This window comes from Pleurodeles waltl, chromosome 6 (genome assembly GCF_031143425.1).
Source record: "Pleurodeles waltl isolate 20211129_DDA chromosome 6, aPleWal1.hap1.20221129, whole genome shotgun sequence".
NCBI classification, from domain to species: Eukaryota; Metazoa; Chordata; class Amphibia; order Caudata; family Salamandridae; genus Pleurodeles; species Pleurodeles waltl.
Window position 1 is genome coordinate 974,925,946 of NC_090445.1, and position 17,451 is coordinate 974,943,396.

At 44.1% G+C, this 17,451-nt stretch overlaps 1 protein-coding gene across 1 annotated transcript in view; it reads left to right on the plus strand.

Annotated features, from left to right (window-relative positions):
* Positions 1–2,968: 2,968 nt before the first annotated feature.
* SLC35G1 (solute carrier family 35 member G1) overlaps positions 2,969–17,451 on the plus strand; it is an 86,088-nt gene continuing 71,605 nt past the window's right edge. The window contains exon 1 of the mRNA XM_069239846.1: positions 2,969–3,332. Within this exon, the coding sequence (XP_069095947.1) occupies positions 3,086–3,332 (247 nt within the window). The 5' untranslated portion in view covers positions 2,969–3,085. The remainder of the gene's footprint in view (positions 3,333–17,451) is intronic.

Sequence of the window (17,451 nt, forward strand, 5' to 3'; positions counted from 1 at the left end):
GGATGGAGTTGGGGTGTTTTTTTAGGTTAAGAGGGGGGTTTGTATGACACAACCACGTATTCCATTTCCACATATCCCTTTACTAAGCATGCTTTTGCAACAAACTTTAAGTTGTTAAGGCATGCATTGTTCAGGCATGCGTGGTTGTGACATACAACCCACTTTAATAAGCCACTTGCTTACTGCAGCCAACAATTAGTAGCAACAGACTGAAAGAAATCCTGAACCACGCATCTAGAACTGATTGTATTCTAAACTATGAATACTTTAGGTGGTTGAACAAGCAACATACAACTTGAGCAACCAACATAAGTATTTTAAGTCTGTTTGGAAGCTATGGATGGAGTATCTCCTCTGAACTAAAAAGACCCCAAGAGTAAAAGCACTGAAACTGAACTACTAAAGGGTGTTTTACTGAGAAACTATAATGAAAACAAGGGGTGGTAGAGACAGGATTCCCTTAAGCTATCAACTGTTCAATACATGGTTGAGAAATAAGGCTCCCATTTTTCCTGTTTTTACTCATTTTAACAGATATAGACTGACAAAACTAGAGAATGAGGCAAATAGGTATATGGATTGACACGTAAGGGAGTTAAAAAAGAGTGAAAATTATATAATACAGCTTAAACAGATGTAGATGTGTATAAAGTTGATTCCTAAAGGTGCATGTTTTTGTAGAAGTGTATTTACCATGTTTATGTATTCATATCATTGAAACTGTCAGACACTCAAGTATGAGTGTAGAATTATTGGTTGAATAACTATGGAAATAAACTAATTTCAGCTGGATAAACAGGAATAAATATGGATAAACACAGATAAAATCAACATCAAATAAATACAGATGGACATGTCAAAAAATAAATACTATATAATTTGGACCTCTAGTAAAAAAATTGGGAGGGAAGGAGAAGGGGGGTAGGGGCCGCTATATTTCAAAAAGCTGAAACAAAACCAAATTATGACTGTATGTGTATGTGCATGAAAAATGAAGTTCAGTATTGTTTTTGAAAAGAGAATGTACGGTAGAATATTTCATCTTAAATACACATGGTGCCCACATTACTCTCTCCCAAAAAGCTTAATTGTTAGGTCCTTTGCTCTTTTGTAAGTAAGACATAATATTGTTCTAGATAAATAGAATGATTGCAGAACCTTCAAGAGAGGAAATAAACCCAATATTATGCAGCTAGTAATGTGTTGAAAAACATGTTATAAACAGTTTAATAGAAATCAGTTTAACATGGCTGTAGTTCAGAAGGCGTGGGAACAGTGTATGTCAGAATATTGAGGTCAATAACACTGACCTACACATATACTGTCTCCAAAATATCGACTACGAGCATATTGTCAAGCTGGGCATACAGATGGAAACAAAAATCGACAATTCTTTATTCCACTTCTACTTATTTTGATGATACATTGATAGCTGATATTGTGGAGTGGATGTAAGCCTATGTCAACATAAAAACTTCATATTTTGGTAGAGCTTCATGATAACATGCAGAGAGATTCCTGTTTACGTGTAATGAGCTTTAGCAATGCAAAAATATGAAGATAGTGTGATAAAAGTCTTCTTTCTGCTGATGACTTCATTTTAGGGGGAAATAACCCTGAAACACTAAAAACCTAGTTGTACTGTTCACTGTGTAAACAGCAGTTGGAATTATTTTCCTTCACATGTCTTTGACGTTGTTTGCTGGTTCTGGAAGCAGGCATTGTGACGTCACAACTGAACTGTAATAAGTTATCACAATAGAGTAGCTATTTCATTTGGTCAGTGAGGTTACAACCTGACTGTAATAAGAAAATTGAAACAGGGTTTTTAAACAGGTTGATGGTTTCTATGTACTCCAAGCCTGTAGGGATGTCTCAATGGTGTCAATGGGTCAGCTTAAAGTGTCCTAAATACTAAACCCTTGACCTCTAATGTCTTCACGTTTGCCACCTTCCTCAAGCTGTGCTCGTTCTGGCTGCCATTTTTTTGAATTCATTAGCTAAACCATCTGTCAGAAAGAAGTGTCAAGCTAGGCAGTTACGCTGGATGTTACTGATTACATTTGTGCCGATCTTCCCTTTATATTTCTTGTGTTAGGACTGGGTGGATCTATATTACCAGACTCTTAGTTCTAGGCACTTCTCCAACATTCTCACAGTGGTATAGAATGCTGCTGGGCTGTTACAATATTGAAAGGGGTTCATGAGTCTGATAAGAACCAACGTACTTCTACACAAATGTGGCATCCCTTGATGAGGCAGCTGAAGCAAGATAGCCTGTCTAATTGCTGACATGTGCAAAACACAGTATAGGTCTTACTTTCAGTTGCAGAATTTCTAATGCTTTTATTTCTGTTAATGCACTTTACTTTGTATCAGTTAGATGGCTATTATATGTCCTCTCTCACATAGCCAAAAAATGGAAAAAGGGGGAAAAAACTGTAGTGTATGGGGTGGGTAAAAAGATTGCTGTGTCTGCTACGGACTCACCTGCCTCTTCTTCGCGTCGGCGTATCATGTAGGGTTGCCACCTGGCCAGTTTTTTTTACTGGCCTGGCCTTTGTTTGTAAGTGCAGGACGGAAACAATATAGAGAAAGCCGGTGAAACCTGTTATTTTTTCCCGTCTGAAACATAAACCTAAAACTTCAAAGACATAAAGAAATCAGTTACAAATGTCTGAAAGCTGCCTAAATTGTTTCGGGATGATTATGACAGCAAACAGATGAATAATTGCCATGTTACAAAAAAATCGTAAGAATTTTACACACATTTTTTTGCAACTGCCAACTCTTGGCTGGTCCAGAATACGCAAAGTAAACCAATGGCCATCACCGCTGTCTAAGAAAGGTGCGCCAACCCACCTGCGAGCTGCAGGTAACACCTAAAGTCGGGGCTGTCTCTAGGGGCGGGAGGAGCTGCCTGGGGAGCTGGGCTGTCTCTCCGGCCTGTTGCTCTCTGCTGTCTGCACGGCGCAGTCTGGCGCGCCGTGAGGCCGCCGCCTGTAATGTAAGCCGGGTGCCGGGCTCCTCGCGCGTCACTGCAGACAGGGCTGCCAGGCGGCGAGCACACACCGCCGCCGGGAACATGGGCACTGATCAGGCTTGGGAGGACGGCGAGGAGGAGGACCGAGCCGCGCCAGAGAGCCCTCCGAGGGCGGCGGCCGTCAGGAAGAGATCTGCCGAAGGGCACCCTCCGGGGTCCTCCTGGCAGCGCCGGGAGTCCGGAGAGGCAGAATTGGTCCTGGTGCTGCCGGAGAGTGTGCCACCCGGGGGCACTGAGGCCTACGGCGGCTGGCTGTGCTGCTGTGACCGCAGAAGGTCGCCAGGAGCCGGTAAGTGAGTGTGTGAATCGTGTATAGCTGGAAGTGTAAGACCGAATCTCATCTTGTTCTGACCTCATTTACAAGAACCAGGGATGCGCTTTACTCTGGCGAGAGACGCGGAGCTGGGCAGCGATCCTCTTACTCGTAGCATCCCCTGCGGGTCACTTTGACCAAGCAACCTGCTGCATCGCTGGCCGGCCACAGGGGGCGCTCTGGGACTGCTCATCTGTGTACAGTCAGCATCACTAGAAGCCCTTTCTGCAAAGTCACCGTCACATGAGGATAGCGACGGGGGGGGGGGGGGGCACTGCTTACAGGGAGGGGGCGGTCTGGCACCAATCCTCGCGTTGCCGGTCTGAGGCGCCCCCCAGCCCGCACATTCTAAACACCTTTCTCCCCATTGGAGTCCTGGCACCAGCGCACTCCCGCTCTGCCAGTACCAGTAACGTGCCCGTGTCAGCTTCGTGCCCCTGCTGGTCCCCTGTGTCTGTTCCTAAAGTGCTCGCGCCAGCCAGGGTAGTCTGCCCCATGCCAACCGCTCTAGTGTCCACGGAAGCCTCCGGTAATGCCCGTGCCAGCTTCGCCTATGCCACACACTCTCCCATGCCTGTGTCAACCATCGTCTACTGCTACCAGCCCTTTCCGCCCCCTGCCCGACCGCACGCTTCTCGTCCAAACTTTCCTGTAGTGGTACCAGCCCCCCGTCTTCAGAACTGTGACCATACCGTGCTCTGGTAAACCCAACACCCCCACCCCACTTCCTCTGCCAGTCTCGGTTGTGCTACCAACCAGTGCTTTAAATGGTCCGGTACTGAGTACCGACACTTTTTTATTTTGAGAGGGAGAGTACCGGCACATCTCAAGAAAAACGCAATACTTTTAATTGGAGAGTGCCGGCACTTCTCAGAAACAAGCAGGTACTCTGGCACAGAGTACCGGCACTTTATTTTTTCCATTTCAAGCACTGCTACCAACCCCTCTTTTCCTCGTGGCCCGCCATCGTCCGGCAAGTTTTACGTAGCCAAAGACTCACCTCCTACGCTTTTGCCGGCACTCCCCTGGGCGCCTGCCAGCATTTATCTTTAATGTGCCAGCCCATGGCAGCCCCTCCCTCCTGTGGCACTGCAGTTCCTCGCGTGAACTCATGTCAACCCCTCGAGCGCTTAGCACCCTCTCCTTTGTTTGTACCCTCCGCCTCGTGCATTCGTATCACCCCTTCCAGGAATCTCTAGTCCATCCAGAGTCACTTCAGTTCGGTGGCGCTTGCGCGGGCACCCCCTGTACTCGTGCCCGCAGACTCCTGCTTTGGTGCCAGCCCTCCCTTGTTGCTGCTAGCTCAAGGCAGCCTTTTCTACGGTGGCCGTGCCAGCTGCTCGTGGACCCATTACACCCTCCATCCCGCGCCCGTGACAGGCCCAAGTCAGCTCTTCTGTGCACCTCACGGTTCTGCGTGAGAATAAAGTGCATACAACGTAAATCAACTACATAGTAAAATATATCTAAGCAATTCCTAACTTGTAAATGTAGAACACATGGATATAAACATAATGCATACGGGACAAAACGCAACACAAGTAATATACAACAGGAAAAAAAACATATAGATAGGATCCACGATGGGGGCCGTGTATTATGAGCCAATATTGCTATCAACATCTTAGTGACATCATAAGTAACGAGGCCAAAGGTCACGCAGTTAGTAGATATCACCAGACCCCCGAAATGGTGATGCAGGACCATCTTACACCTTGCCGGTTGTGTGTATATTATATCACATGTTTAAGAATATGGGACTCTTTGATTGTCTGCAGTAAAAAGAAAAGAACAAGAGTACGGGCTTGTGGTTCCGAACCATTTTGCAGTCACAACCCCTACGATTCGCAAAAACACGGGGTTTATGGCCACAGAATATGCTTTTTTTTTTTTTGCACTGTACTAAACTGCTTTTATAAATCGTAAAAGCCTTTCTGAATCATAGAAGGGTTATTGTGATGCATTCCAGATTGCAATTGCGGGGGGGGGGGGGGGTGGCGGGGGGGGGGCTCGTGTGATGATGAGGCATGCCCTCCTAATTTCAAACCGTGATGCGATGTATTAATGGTGTGTGACCACAGTTGCATTTACAAACCAGAAAAGTTAGTGACACCCCCAAATGAGTTTGTAACTGATTTCCAAAAGAAAAGCTGTCCCCGTTGGGCATGGTGTAAAGCAGCCTCCGAGGGTATAGGCAGTGGTCTGGGGAAGTAATACATGCTCCATATGATGTATGTGTAAACTGAAAACCTTTTCATTTCTAAAACACCTGTTCTTTCTAGGAACACGCTGACTGCTTTAAAAAAACGTTTCCCGTTTTGGAATTCGAACGCAGCGGGGCTGGTGGTCTACTGCTCCTTGCAGGCCACCATCCTTGTGTTCGTTGTCAATCACAATTGGGGTGCAACCAGCAGCGTCCTTAATTAATATTCACCAGGTCTGTCGTTCTGTGACAGACATTTTGTGCGGAGACCTGTGAGTACATAGATCACATTGCGAAATGAAAGGCAGGTTATACTAAGTCGGTGCACAATTTCCACCAACTATTTTTAACTTGCCTTTTCATACATCAGGTACTTAATTACGTCGTTAGCAATATGGAATTTTAGAGAAAAAAACAGACTTTACATTGTTAAAAATACACTTTCTGCCCGTAGAGTGGTGAGATTGTTGAATCCAATCTGCTTCTTCAGTTCACAGCTAACAAAGGGAAATGGTCGGAATTAGAATGATTGGGTTTTATTTACCTTCCACGAAATAGACTCCTGATCATAACATGGACAACGGCCAGGCTTGCGGGATTCCGTGGATGCGACTTTTACCACATAATTATCGATTTACAGCCTCTGCCACATAGGTTGCTGCTTTATTTGCAGATTTCAACAACAACTGTTGTGGGTTATTTAGACTTTGGCAGATGCAATAACCGCCATTTTTTCCACTATCCCAAAACCCCTAACTCTAAATAACCCCTTGGCCCAAAGGTTCAAAATAATACTGCTAATCAGTGTGCAGCATAATGCCAGATAACTTTCCTTTTCTCAAAGCATGATATAGACAATCTTCCCACATAACCACCTCCCCATTTCCACGTAATCAAGTAATTGATTTGATTTGACTATGTTGTAACATAAAATGTGTCATTAATGCAAAGGTTAAACTGCCTTTATAATGCTGGACGTTAAAACTCGTCAGTTCAATAACTTTTTAGTGTACTAACTGTTATTTATTTTGATAACCTTGGTCATTAGACATTTCGTTTATTTCTCCTGAATCATGTAACGATTTTAATTTATCACAATCTATTATTTAGGTGCATGCTTAATCCGAGTTGCCTTGGCAATGATAACATTCTGGAGAGTGGTGTGGGGTCTGTCACTATTATAGTGAAATCCATAAGTCAGAGGGACCCACGGAATGTCTCAGAGTTTTATAAGACACTTTTTTTAAGGTGTAGAACGAGGAATTCTTCACAATTTTAACCCGGGCTACATACGAAATATATACAAAGTGAATTCGCTCAAATCTGAAGGTATCAGATCTCAGAAAAGTTAGCAGATACCTACAACCGACTCGATCACAGGTGTGATTCAAAAACATGGTGAAATATAATGTCGCCCTTGTTATTGGTGTCTGTAATGATCGCCTTTATTGCCCAATAAAACCGTTAAAAAATAAATATTATTGTGCCTATTTTGAGGAAAAATAGTTTTAATGATTTCTTGATTTCTCTATAATCGGGCCTAAGTGGAATAACAGAAGTCATGTTCAGTGGAAACTCAGAGGGCACAGCCTTGGCAGTCATGAAGTCATTACACATGCACTTCCAGGAGCAGGGCTAAGGGGATGTAGAGCAGATATTGAAGCCCGTGTGAAGCATGCCTGATTTTTTTATCCATCCACATTCACCTGAGCATAACTATTCCACAGATGGACAAACCTTCATTTTAAATAAGGTAAGTTTCTCAGATTGTCCCTGGGCCTCCAAACGCAGATTTAGACCACAGGGTTGAAAATCGGAGTTCTTGTAGCCAGTGCTGAAAGAAGCTTCTGGCACTCTTGCTCTTTCTTTAAGCCATCTGGACCTATCATGTTTTCCTAGAGAAGTTTTGTGGCATTTGTAACCCACTGCCCACACACCCACCTAAAAGGTGGCAGTTTCATGGTCTAGTACATACACTGCATAGATCTAAGTTTGACCCTATGGATAGTTTCCCATTTCAGCAGCTTCACTTAGCCTTTCATCCTTCCGAGGTCAATAGCATGAGTACCATTGAGGTGGGTAACAGTAAACATCTGTTATTTCACAGCTGAGAAACCCTTCAGGGTGAGCATGTGCTTTACAGATACACAAGTTATTTTATTCCAAAGGAGAATCACAACTACCTGCCAGTAGGTGCTGCACCAACAAGCACCAAACAGGTACAAAGGCGGCCCATGAAAGCAACACGCCCATTCACAGCTGCAGAAACTTAAGAAACATAGTTCTAATCATAAAGTATCTTTTAATCTATACTTGAAATTGCTGTTTCAACAATGAAAGCAAGAATGCTACCTTTTTTACTCTGTCTAATTTAAAAATGAATTACATACAAATGTATGTTTAAAAAGTTATTTAGTTGGACAATTGACAGTTTCTTTGGTTGTTGGGGTACAGAAGAAAGCACACGAGCTGTATGTGAGGGTAAAAATCAAGGTAGTGTGTTCCTTAAACCGAGTCCCCTATATCGAGGTTCCTAACAATTTGGGGCGGTCGCCGACAGGAGGTGTCATAAACACCCTACCTTGGCGCCCCCAACTCAGGTTTTGCCACTGGGCCGATTAGTTCTTTATTGTCTACTTGATTTTGTAACTTTGTAACTCTTTAGAATAATAAACAGAATAAGGACTGCGGGCAAAGAGCTGCCACCTACAATGAAGACAGAGAAAAAACATGAAGGTGGGGGTAAATGAGAGGGAGAAAGTGAGTACAAGAGAGATCAAAATACAAACATCAAGCGGGACAGAGAAAAGAATGATGAAGAAAAAAGTAAGGATGGAGAAATGAAAAAGATAAGTAGATAGAAAGTGAGAAAGAAAGAAGGAAAAGGGGAGGAGGGAAGTGAAAGTAAGGAAGGGGGAATGGAATGTTGAAAAGAAGGAATGGGAAAATATGCGAGGAAGAGATAAAGAATGGATGAGGGAAGAGTGAAAGAGTTAGATGGAAAAGTGAATGTATGGCAGAAAGGGTGAAAGGATGAGTGGGTGAAAAAATGCATGTGTGAAAGGTTGGATGGAAAGGTGAAAGGATAGATAAAATTGTCAAAAGTTAGATGAAAGGATGAATGTGAAGATGGGTGGGTGGATGGATGGAGGGCGATGGTGGAAGGGTGAACTAAGCTGTTCTAGAAATGGCTCAGCTCGGTTTCTTCACTTTCTTGATGCTATTTGTGGCAGCTGTAAAGTGAGGGGTATTTCCATTTCCTGGCTTCTCCCTTGTGGAATCCTGTTGCAGTATGGAGGGTGTGTCCTGAGAGCAGCAGAATAAAGTCCATGCAATGTGTGCCAAAACTCCCCTTCCAGATCTGCCATGACTTGCACTTCGGTTTAAGCTATAAAACCAATCATGTTTAGCGATAGGAAGGAGAGCTCACTCTAACCTGCAGAAAGTTACTGCGTTTTAGCAGAGTTGTCCGCAGTAGTAAGAGGTAATAAGCCAAAGGCGGCCCCGCTGGACACCAATGCATGCGTGAGACCACTGGAGAACCTGGAGATGCACAGCTGCACTCTGCAATGTCACTTCACAAGATGGCCAACCTGGGCGTGAAAGATCTAGTTCAGATCCATAAAAAGGATTTCGAAGTTAAAAGTGAAGAATTTGTGGGTGATTACAGGCATGGAAAGAGCACAACCATTCAGTCATCTCTACTGCATCATCATAGTTGCACATTTGCAGGTGTGCGTGTGCAGTTATACTGATGACCATTTCTATAGCACACAGTACAAAATTAATAGTTTTTTTGCGCTTTATACGATCACCGCCCAACTCATTGTCACTGATTTTATCAACATCCTAAAAATGGAAGGTCAACTAGTCCCACAAGGATTCAAATTTATGCCAGGTGGGTCTCATCCAAATGTTTGGTTCTGGCACATAATCCACAGAACTATTCCTCAAGATCAGGGCTTGTAATCTGGAGATTGCAAACGTGTCTTTACAATAACTACATGGACATGTTGAGCTATCATACTACAGTTTTGAATCATGAAATACAGGTTACATGCACTTTGCTACTAAACTGCGAGACTGTGGTAACAATTGAAATTCAAACAATGTATATAAATGTGTGTGCACATATATGTATGTACTGTGACTTTCCTGTGGGTAGGTCCTAAAACCCAAATTTTACTTGATGTTAACGTAGTAGCCTTGGAGCTGAAGTTTAATGAAGTGTCTGTCTGCATAGTGAATGCAGGTGTCTGGGGACGCAGTGGGCTGGAAAACTGAAGGTCAGCTGGCGTTGAGTGTCACGAAAAAGGGCTCTGTAGGTAAAACAATTGGAATGTATCTTTAAAGAAATGCACTACTCTGCAGGAAGTTGCTGGATACACTGTGCATCCTTCCTTTGTTGATTGCCATGGGCTTAGCTCGGTCAGTAAGATTGGGGGCTGGGGATGTTGGGCTTCAATTTTTTTAATCGGGCTGGCACATAATGTTTAAATACATTATACACAAGCAGGGTGCATGAGAAGGGCCAAAGGCGCAGTGGAAAGGGAGAGGAATGCGGATTGGAAGGAGTACTAAGAGAGAAAACTCAATGATTTGCAAAATAACCAATCTTCTTGAGGACTTTCTAAACCGAGAGGGAGAGAGTATGTGTGCGCTACCCACACTGCAAACACCTGCACCCAACTACTTACCAGAAAATACATTTATTAGGGGGGTGTAACTCCCCCTCTGAAGCGGTGCCCCTGCAGATTGCCTTATTCGGGGTGGGTGGATCACGTTATAGGCAAACCCATCATCTACTGGAAGTAGCATGTCAGCTAAATTAGGAACGAAACAAGTCTGCGAGTGCTTATCTTTCAGTTTATTGACCATCAAGTGTTTCTAGTGGCGTGTTCTCGCTACTTCGACAAAAGTATGGTCCTACGCGTGTCTCTGTTACTTAAATCCCTCCTCCCAACCCCACAGATCGCATTTTACTGTCGTGGAGCAGAGAGGGGCTGCAGCGTGTCACTCCTCAGTGCTTCCTAGTCCTATCTCAGTTTTAATAACCATATGCGTAGGAGCTGGCGGCCGGATACGAGCTTTACCACTCTGAGACCGACCTCCTCCTTGCTGTCATTTGTTCGGCTCTTCCTGATTCTGCCTGTTCTGTATATAGTGTATAATACCCAATTAGCATTTATTTAGATTTGTGCCCCAGGGGCGTGTTTGCCTTTAGGCTGCTTCAGAGACTCTGTCAGCAAATTCCGAGTTTGAGGGTGAAAATGTTATTGTGCACAGTACTCTGATCATAAGCACCTTAAGTGCCAAGGCGGCTTAAATAAAGCCAATCATTATGAGCGGGTGGAAAAGTTTTGCCGTCCTTTTCTGCTACAAACGCGGCCGGAGCCTGGATATAAGTCTTCTGACTCACTGCTGTTGGCGTTATTCCAAGAAGGTCCTTAAAACAAAAACCTACACGTAGAACAGGGCTTTGCTAAAAAAAAGCAATAGGTACACAAGACCACGCGCCTGCGTTACAACTACATTCCATGCTGAAAAAACCTCTTAAGGCACACGTCTGTGCCCTCTTACCTATATTTGATGGACAAAAGGCTGTTTTCAGCAGCTGCATTAATCCACTGAGCTAGCGCACAGTTGATACCAGCTCAAGATGCCGTTCCTCTTTCTCTCTGACTTTGTAAACTTCTTCATATAAAACGTCCTCTTTTACGCTCTAACTTGTCTTCATTCACTCTTTTTCCAGTCTCTTCTTCAACAGAACCCTATTTCTTTGTTCTATCGTATTTCTGGCTCCAAAATTTGACTTAAGCACGCCAACCCTACTGCAGCCCTTCTGAACCAGTCACGATGGGCCATATGTACCAACGCATTTTCCCATAGACACAGAATGGGTAAAACCCTTTGATACATCTGGCCCTATATTCCTTAGCCCGAGCTCTATCCTATTCTCCCAGCTTCCTTCCCATTCTTTTAAACTTTCTCGTTTATTTGGTTACTTCCTCTTTTCCTTTGAACACGCTTTTGTTTCACACTTCTCGAAAAACCCACTCTTGACCCTTCATTGCCCTCCAGTTCCCATCCTATATCTCATCTCCCCTTTCTCTCCAAACTTCTTGGAGTACTGTGCACCACCAACTTTCCACTTTCCTCAAGACTCCCTGCCTCTTTCTTCCTCTCTGGTCAGACTTCCATCCAACTTTTCTAGGTCGAGCCTAGACAACGCTCATGCGCTGTCTGCAAGACCTGTTGGACGGAGTATAGGACTTTGCTCCCTCGTGCTGCTGCTTGCCGCTTACCATACGTTGAAGGCAGTGTCGCTCTTGTTTTGCTGCCTCCTAACTGGTTTGGCAGCTAATAGGTCACTTGGTCACTTCCTGTACTTGGCTGAGGAGCACCGGCCAAGTACAGTTTAATTACACCTGGAATGTTTGGGGTTCTTTTTCCGGGTTTGCCCTTCACTTGGTCCTTACTTTACATAATTAGTAATTACAAGTAGTTGTGTCATGTGTGTGTTTTGTACATTGTTTTGTGGCTTTATATAGCATAAAATCGACTCAGGAATGAATCCTCAACGGTGGCTGTCCCTGCACAGAGGGAGAGCCGATACTACAATATTCACTGCACTCAGGGAAACTCACCCCATAATGCTTTGCGTGCATTCCTTTTACAACACATTTTTGCCCATAACTCAGCCTCTGGTGGTCTTGGGGCAATAGGACCACAACCAAAACATTCAGAACGATATGCTCATTCTGTCTGTCTTTTGGGTCACATTAGGTTAGAGGGGGGGGGCAAAAATCATAATCTCTTCCGCCATTCAATGCATATTTAAATTCTGTTATAGCTGGAACTTTTAACAGTTGGGAGGAGTTTGTATAATAAGGGCCTTGTTTGGCCTACAAATGTGTAATGCACTATGCTCTCCAAGGGCTGAAGAATGATAATTGCCCCAAGTCACTACTAACTCAGTAGGCTCCACAGGGACATCTAGTCATGACCAGTGGGACTGCATCTTCTGCTAATGCACAAACATAGTTTATTTATGATAAAGGTTTGATGTATGCACAGAAACTCACACCGTAATGCTTTACAAGCATTCCTTTTACAACACATTTTTGCCCATAACTCAGCCTGTGGTGGTCCTAGGGCAATGGAACCACCACCAAATCATTCAGAACGATGTGCTCTTTCTGTCCGGGCCATCTTATGGGTAACACCAGGTTAGAGGGGGTAAAAAAATAAAAACCTCTTCCACCGTTCAGTGCATATTTACATTTTCTTATTGCTGGCACTTTTTTTTTTTTACAGCTGAGAGGAGTTTGTGTTACAAGTTCCTTGTTTGTAATAATATTCTGAAAGCCTCACTTGGCCTGCAAGTGTACAATGCACTATGCTCGACAAGGGCTGAAGGATGATGGGACATTTAGGCACGACCAGTGGTATTGCACCTTCTGCTAAAGCACAAGCACAGTTTATTTCTGATAAAGGTGTAATGTATGCACAAACACAGTTTATTTCTGATAAAAGTTTAATGCACTGCATGGCTAAATATTTCACTGAGGACCTGGTACTTCTCCAGCCGTTTCCGGGCTTAGGGGACATTCTGAGCTTCTGACATCACAAGAAGATCTGGCAATGTTCTGTGACACTGTACTCTGAATGCTTTTGGCTGCTCCACAGGGACATCTAGCAATAAGCAGTGGTACTGCACCTTTTGCTGTTGAGTCTACAGGGACATCTAGCTGCAGCCAGTGGTATTGCATCTTCTGCTGTTGACTCTACACGGGTATCTGGCCACCACCAGTGCTACTGCACCCTCTGCTGTTGACACTACAGGGGCATCTAGCCAAGCTACAACAACTGGTACTGCACCTTCTGCTATTGACTCTACAGGGACATCTAGTAAAAACCTGCCGCACTACACCCTTGTGCTGCTGCCTCCACAGTTAAATGCTTAAAAGGCCTTCTAGGCCTGAAAATGTGTAATACACTATGCCCTCAAGGGGCTGATTATATGGTTACACTACAATGTTCTTTGTCATTCTTTTTTTCACATGATTATGCCCTCTAGGAGCTGACTATATAGTTACATTACCACATTTCTTCCAAATGCTGTTTTTAATGTGGGGCTCTGTAGGGGTTGTTCGGACCATTACAGTCTAATGCCAAGTGTATGAAGGAATGCACAAACACAGTTTATTTCTGATAAAGGTTTAATGTGGGGCATGGCTTACTATTTCAGCCATTTCACTGAGGACTTGGTACTTCTCCAGCCATTTCCGGGTCAGGGGGACATTCTAAGCTACTAACATCAGAAGAAGTTCTGGCAGTGTTCTGTGACACTGTACTCTGAGTGCTTTTGGCTCCACAGGGACATCCAGCCAGGCCAGTGGTACTGCATCTTCTGCTGTTAACTCTATAGGAACATCTAGTAACGACCTGCGGCACTGCACCTTCGTGCTACTGACATCACAGATAAATGATATTTAAAAGGCCTACTAGGCCTAAAAATGTGTCATACACTATGCCCTCAAGGGGCCGATTATATGGTTACACTGCCACGTTCTTTATCATTCTTTTTTATGTGATTATGCCATCTAGGGGCTGAAAATGTGGTTACATGACAATGTTTCTTCCATATGCTATTTTTACTGTGGTGCTCTGTAGGGGCTGTTCAGAACATTATAGTCTAGTGCCATGTGTATGAAGGAATGCACAAACACAGTTTATTTTTGATAAAGGTTTAATGTGCCACATGACTAAATACTTATAAGGTCCCAAATATGAGGTCGTCAATATCATTTACAATGCCAACAGCTCTAACTCTTGATAATGCGGGACCTATTGCATTGCAAATGCCTGTTGCTGTTGTTGGTCTTCACTCACTTCCTGGCCATTAAAATGTCATATGTATTCTTTTTGGATTAATCCACAGTTTTCAAACCGTGGGCTTCTTATTTGTACTCTCTACCCTCTGCACCACTGGAATTTCTGGCAGAGATCTTTCCTAATCTCTTCCTGTCATTCCGACTCCTACCCTGCTAATCCTTCTTCCTCTCCTATTCCTCTTCGTTATTGTGTACCTCTGGGGTCACTTCTTTTCCCTCTCCTCTGTCGATACTAGCTGTACCTGTCATTCAAAAATTAACACCCAGATGTCCTCTCATGCACGCACTTCTCTTAAATCCATCTAAAACTACCCTTCTCTTCTTCCCTGCAGCATTCCCATATTCTTCACTGCTCCCTCTTCTCTTATTTGACTCTACCCTTCTTCTCATAATCTGGTGCCATTTTCAACTCTTGCCTCTCACCCCATGTATTTTTACTGTTTCTCAGATATCAAGCATTTATCTCTACATTCTTCACAAGATTTGCTCTCTTCTGATTTTTAGAATCTGTCTTCTGCTGCTTTTCCTCTATATTATCTTCAATGTGTCCATGATCTGTTCCTCACTGAATTCTCCTTTCTTGTCCAGTTATATATTCCATCCCACCAACTACACACTCCAGTGTAAGCTGCTTTTCCCCTCCTCCTCATGTATTTTACTGATTTCATTCCTGTGCCCCTTTTCACCCTATTCTGTAGCAATCTTTCCCCTGCCTATGTGTTATCACTACTTTTTCACATTTTCATGTGTCTTTGAAAGCCCATCTTCTTTCCCTTATAGTTGGCACTTCTTCCTAGCAAATCGGAACTACCTTTCTCTATGCATCTCTTCCACAATCATTGATAGGTACCAGTTTCTCTGCTTGTGATTGTGCCCCTTGCAGCACTTAGGAATAAGCCCTTTCTGAACAGAATAAAGTGAAAACAATAAAATAACCCTAAACTGCAGTCCAGATGTGGTCCCCAAAATAGGGTACAGTAGGTTAGCAGTGGCCTCCAGAAATGGACAGACAACACCACAGGTGTTCTCAAGAACTGGACACAAAACATCAGATGTTACATTATGACTGATGTGTATTTAGCACCACCAAAACAATTAAAAAGTTCAAACGCATTAAAAATCCCACCACTGAACTCTAAAACTTCTAAATACTTGTTAAGGCGATGTAGCCGGGTGCCGGAACACCCGGCTACCAACAATGGCGGCCCGCATAGAAATCGATGCCCCGGGGGCACCACAAGGGCGGAACAGGAATCTGGATTCCCACAGTAGAAAAGCCCGCAGAACGGTTGCGGGAGAGAGAGGACGATGGGAGCGGAAGAACGAAGACGGACGAGGACGACGCGCAAACGGGAGATAATCCGGACCAGGAAGACGCCGTGACGGGAGAGAGGCAGCACGGAAGACCAAGCGAAGAGGAGAGCCGCCCGGGACAGCTGACCCCCACTGAAGATCTCGACGGAGAGAGCCCAGAAACAAAAAGACTCTGCCACATTCCTGGAGGGGCGTTTCTCCAGCCGGTACGGTCCTGCTTACAGAGCAGACTAAACGTTCTAGTGGGGAAGGAGGAGGGGGAGAGAGGGAAGAAAGGGTTGATGGGGGGGGGAAACAAGGGAGGAAGGGACTTAAAGAAAATCATGGGCACAAACCGTTTTTTAAATAATTAATTTTCCTATGCATGATTCCCTCATCTACTGTCCTTGGAACTGTCAGGAGATAGAAGCCACAATTGCTAAGAGTGATATTGTTTTTTTTTCTTTTTCATTAATATCCACACTTAACTTTAAGAGATGGTGAGAGGGGTGGAGGTTTGACATCTCCTGTAGTGGGACCTAATTCTCTGCGGTTGTTGCACTACTGGGTGCCCCTTTTTCCCCCAATACACCCTTTCCTCACTATTTCATAAAACCCTCTCTAAAACCCTCTCCCGTACCACACCCATCCAAACAATAAACCCAGAAGTTACAACTTACCTTACCTTCTTTCTTTCCCCGGTGTTCCCGACGATGACGTTTCCACCACGAGAACTTTGACGGGACCCCAGAAGACCTGGAAAAAGAAGAGGAAAGCAACAATTATTATACTTAGAAAGAGAGGGAGAAAAAGACTCATAGACTGATAGATAGGACTTGTGAGGTACCAATAAAATACACAACTGTCACCGAACTAATTTTCCTGAGTTGTCTCATCTGTCATTACCGCTACGCCCACTGCCACAGACATATAACACAATAATGATAAAAATCCAATAGGTGGAACTACAGATATGAATTTTAAAAGTCTTAGGCCAACCCCCCCAGGGACCTATGCACAATTTCAGGGCCACCATGATGGATCAGTGGTTGAATACACCAGATGGGCATCCCAGTCAAAGCTTTTACCTTGTGACTTAGTCTCTGTAATGGGAGTCGAAATGCTTCAGTGGGGTAAGTTTGCAGGGTGTATCCAGTGAAGCTCTCCTGAATTCTGATTGCAGGAGGTCCCACTGTTTCCACTGTTCAAAAGTTTGGAGGAGGAAAGTTCAAATTTTGCACTAATCAAAGTCCTCTTGTCGGTCATATACTTTTTGCACTTTCCTCTAGTCAAGATGTCTCACTTTGGATTTAGTGTCTTTTTGGAGGTCAAAATCCTCCAGCGGGTCAAGTGTGGAAGCTGAATCAAACAAAGTCCTCTCAAAATCGAACACCTTTGCTGCGAGGTCCCGTAGACTTTCCAGAGGACTTGGAAGACCAAAACTAGACAAGTTTAGACTTTCTGAAACAGTTCCACCTCGTCTGTTCTTAGGATCCAAGGACCTCAGTAGCAGCACTTAGGGGCCAACACTCACTCTAGTAGAGGCCACTAGCAGGGCCTAGTCCAAGTCCCGTAGCTACAGGTTAGCTGGTCATGTCCAGAAAAGGGTCTTTTGCAGCTTATGTTCCTGTAACTACACAGGAGCTCAGCCAATTGACCCTTGGACTTCATTTCTCAGTCCTGGGCACATATGGGAGCAAGT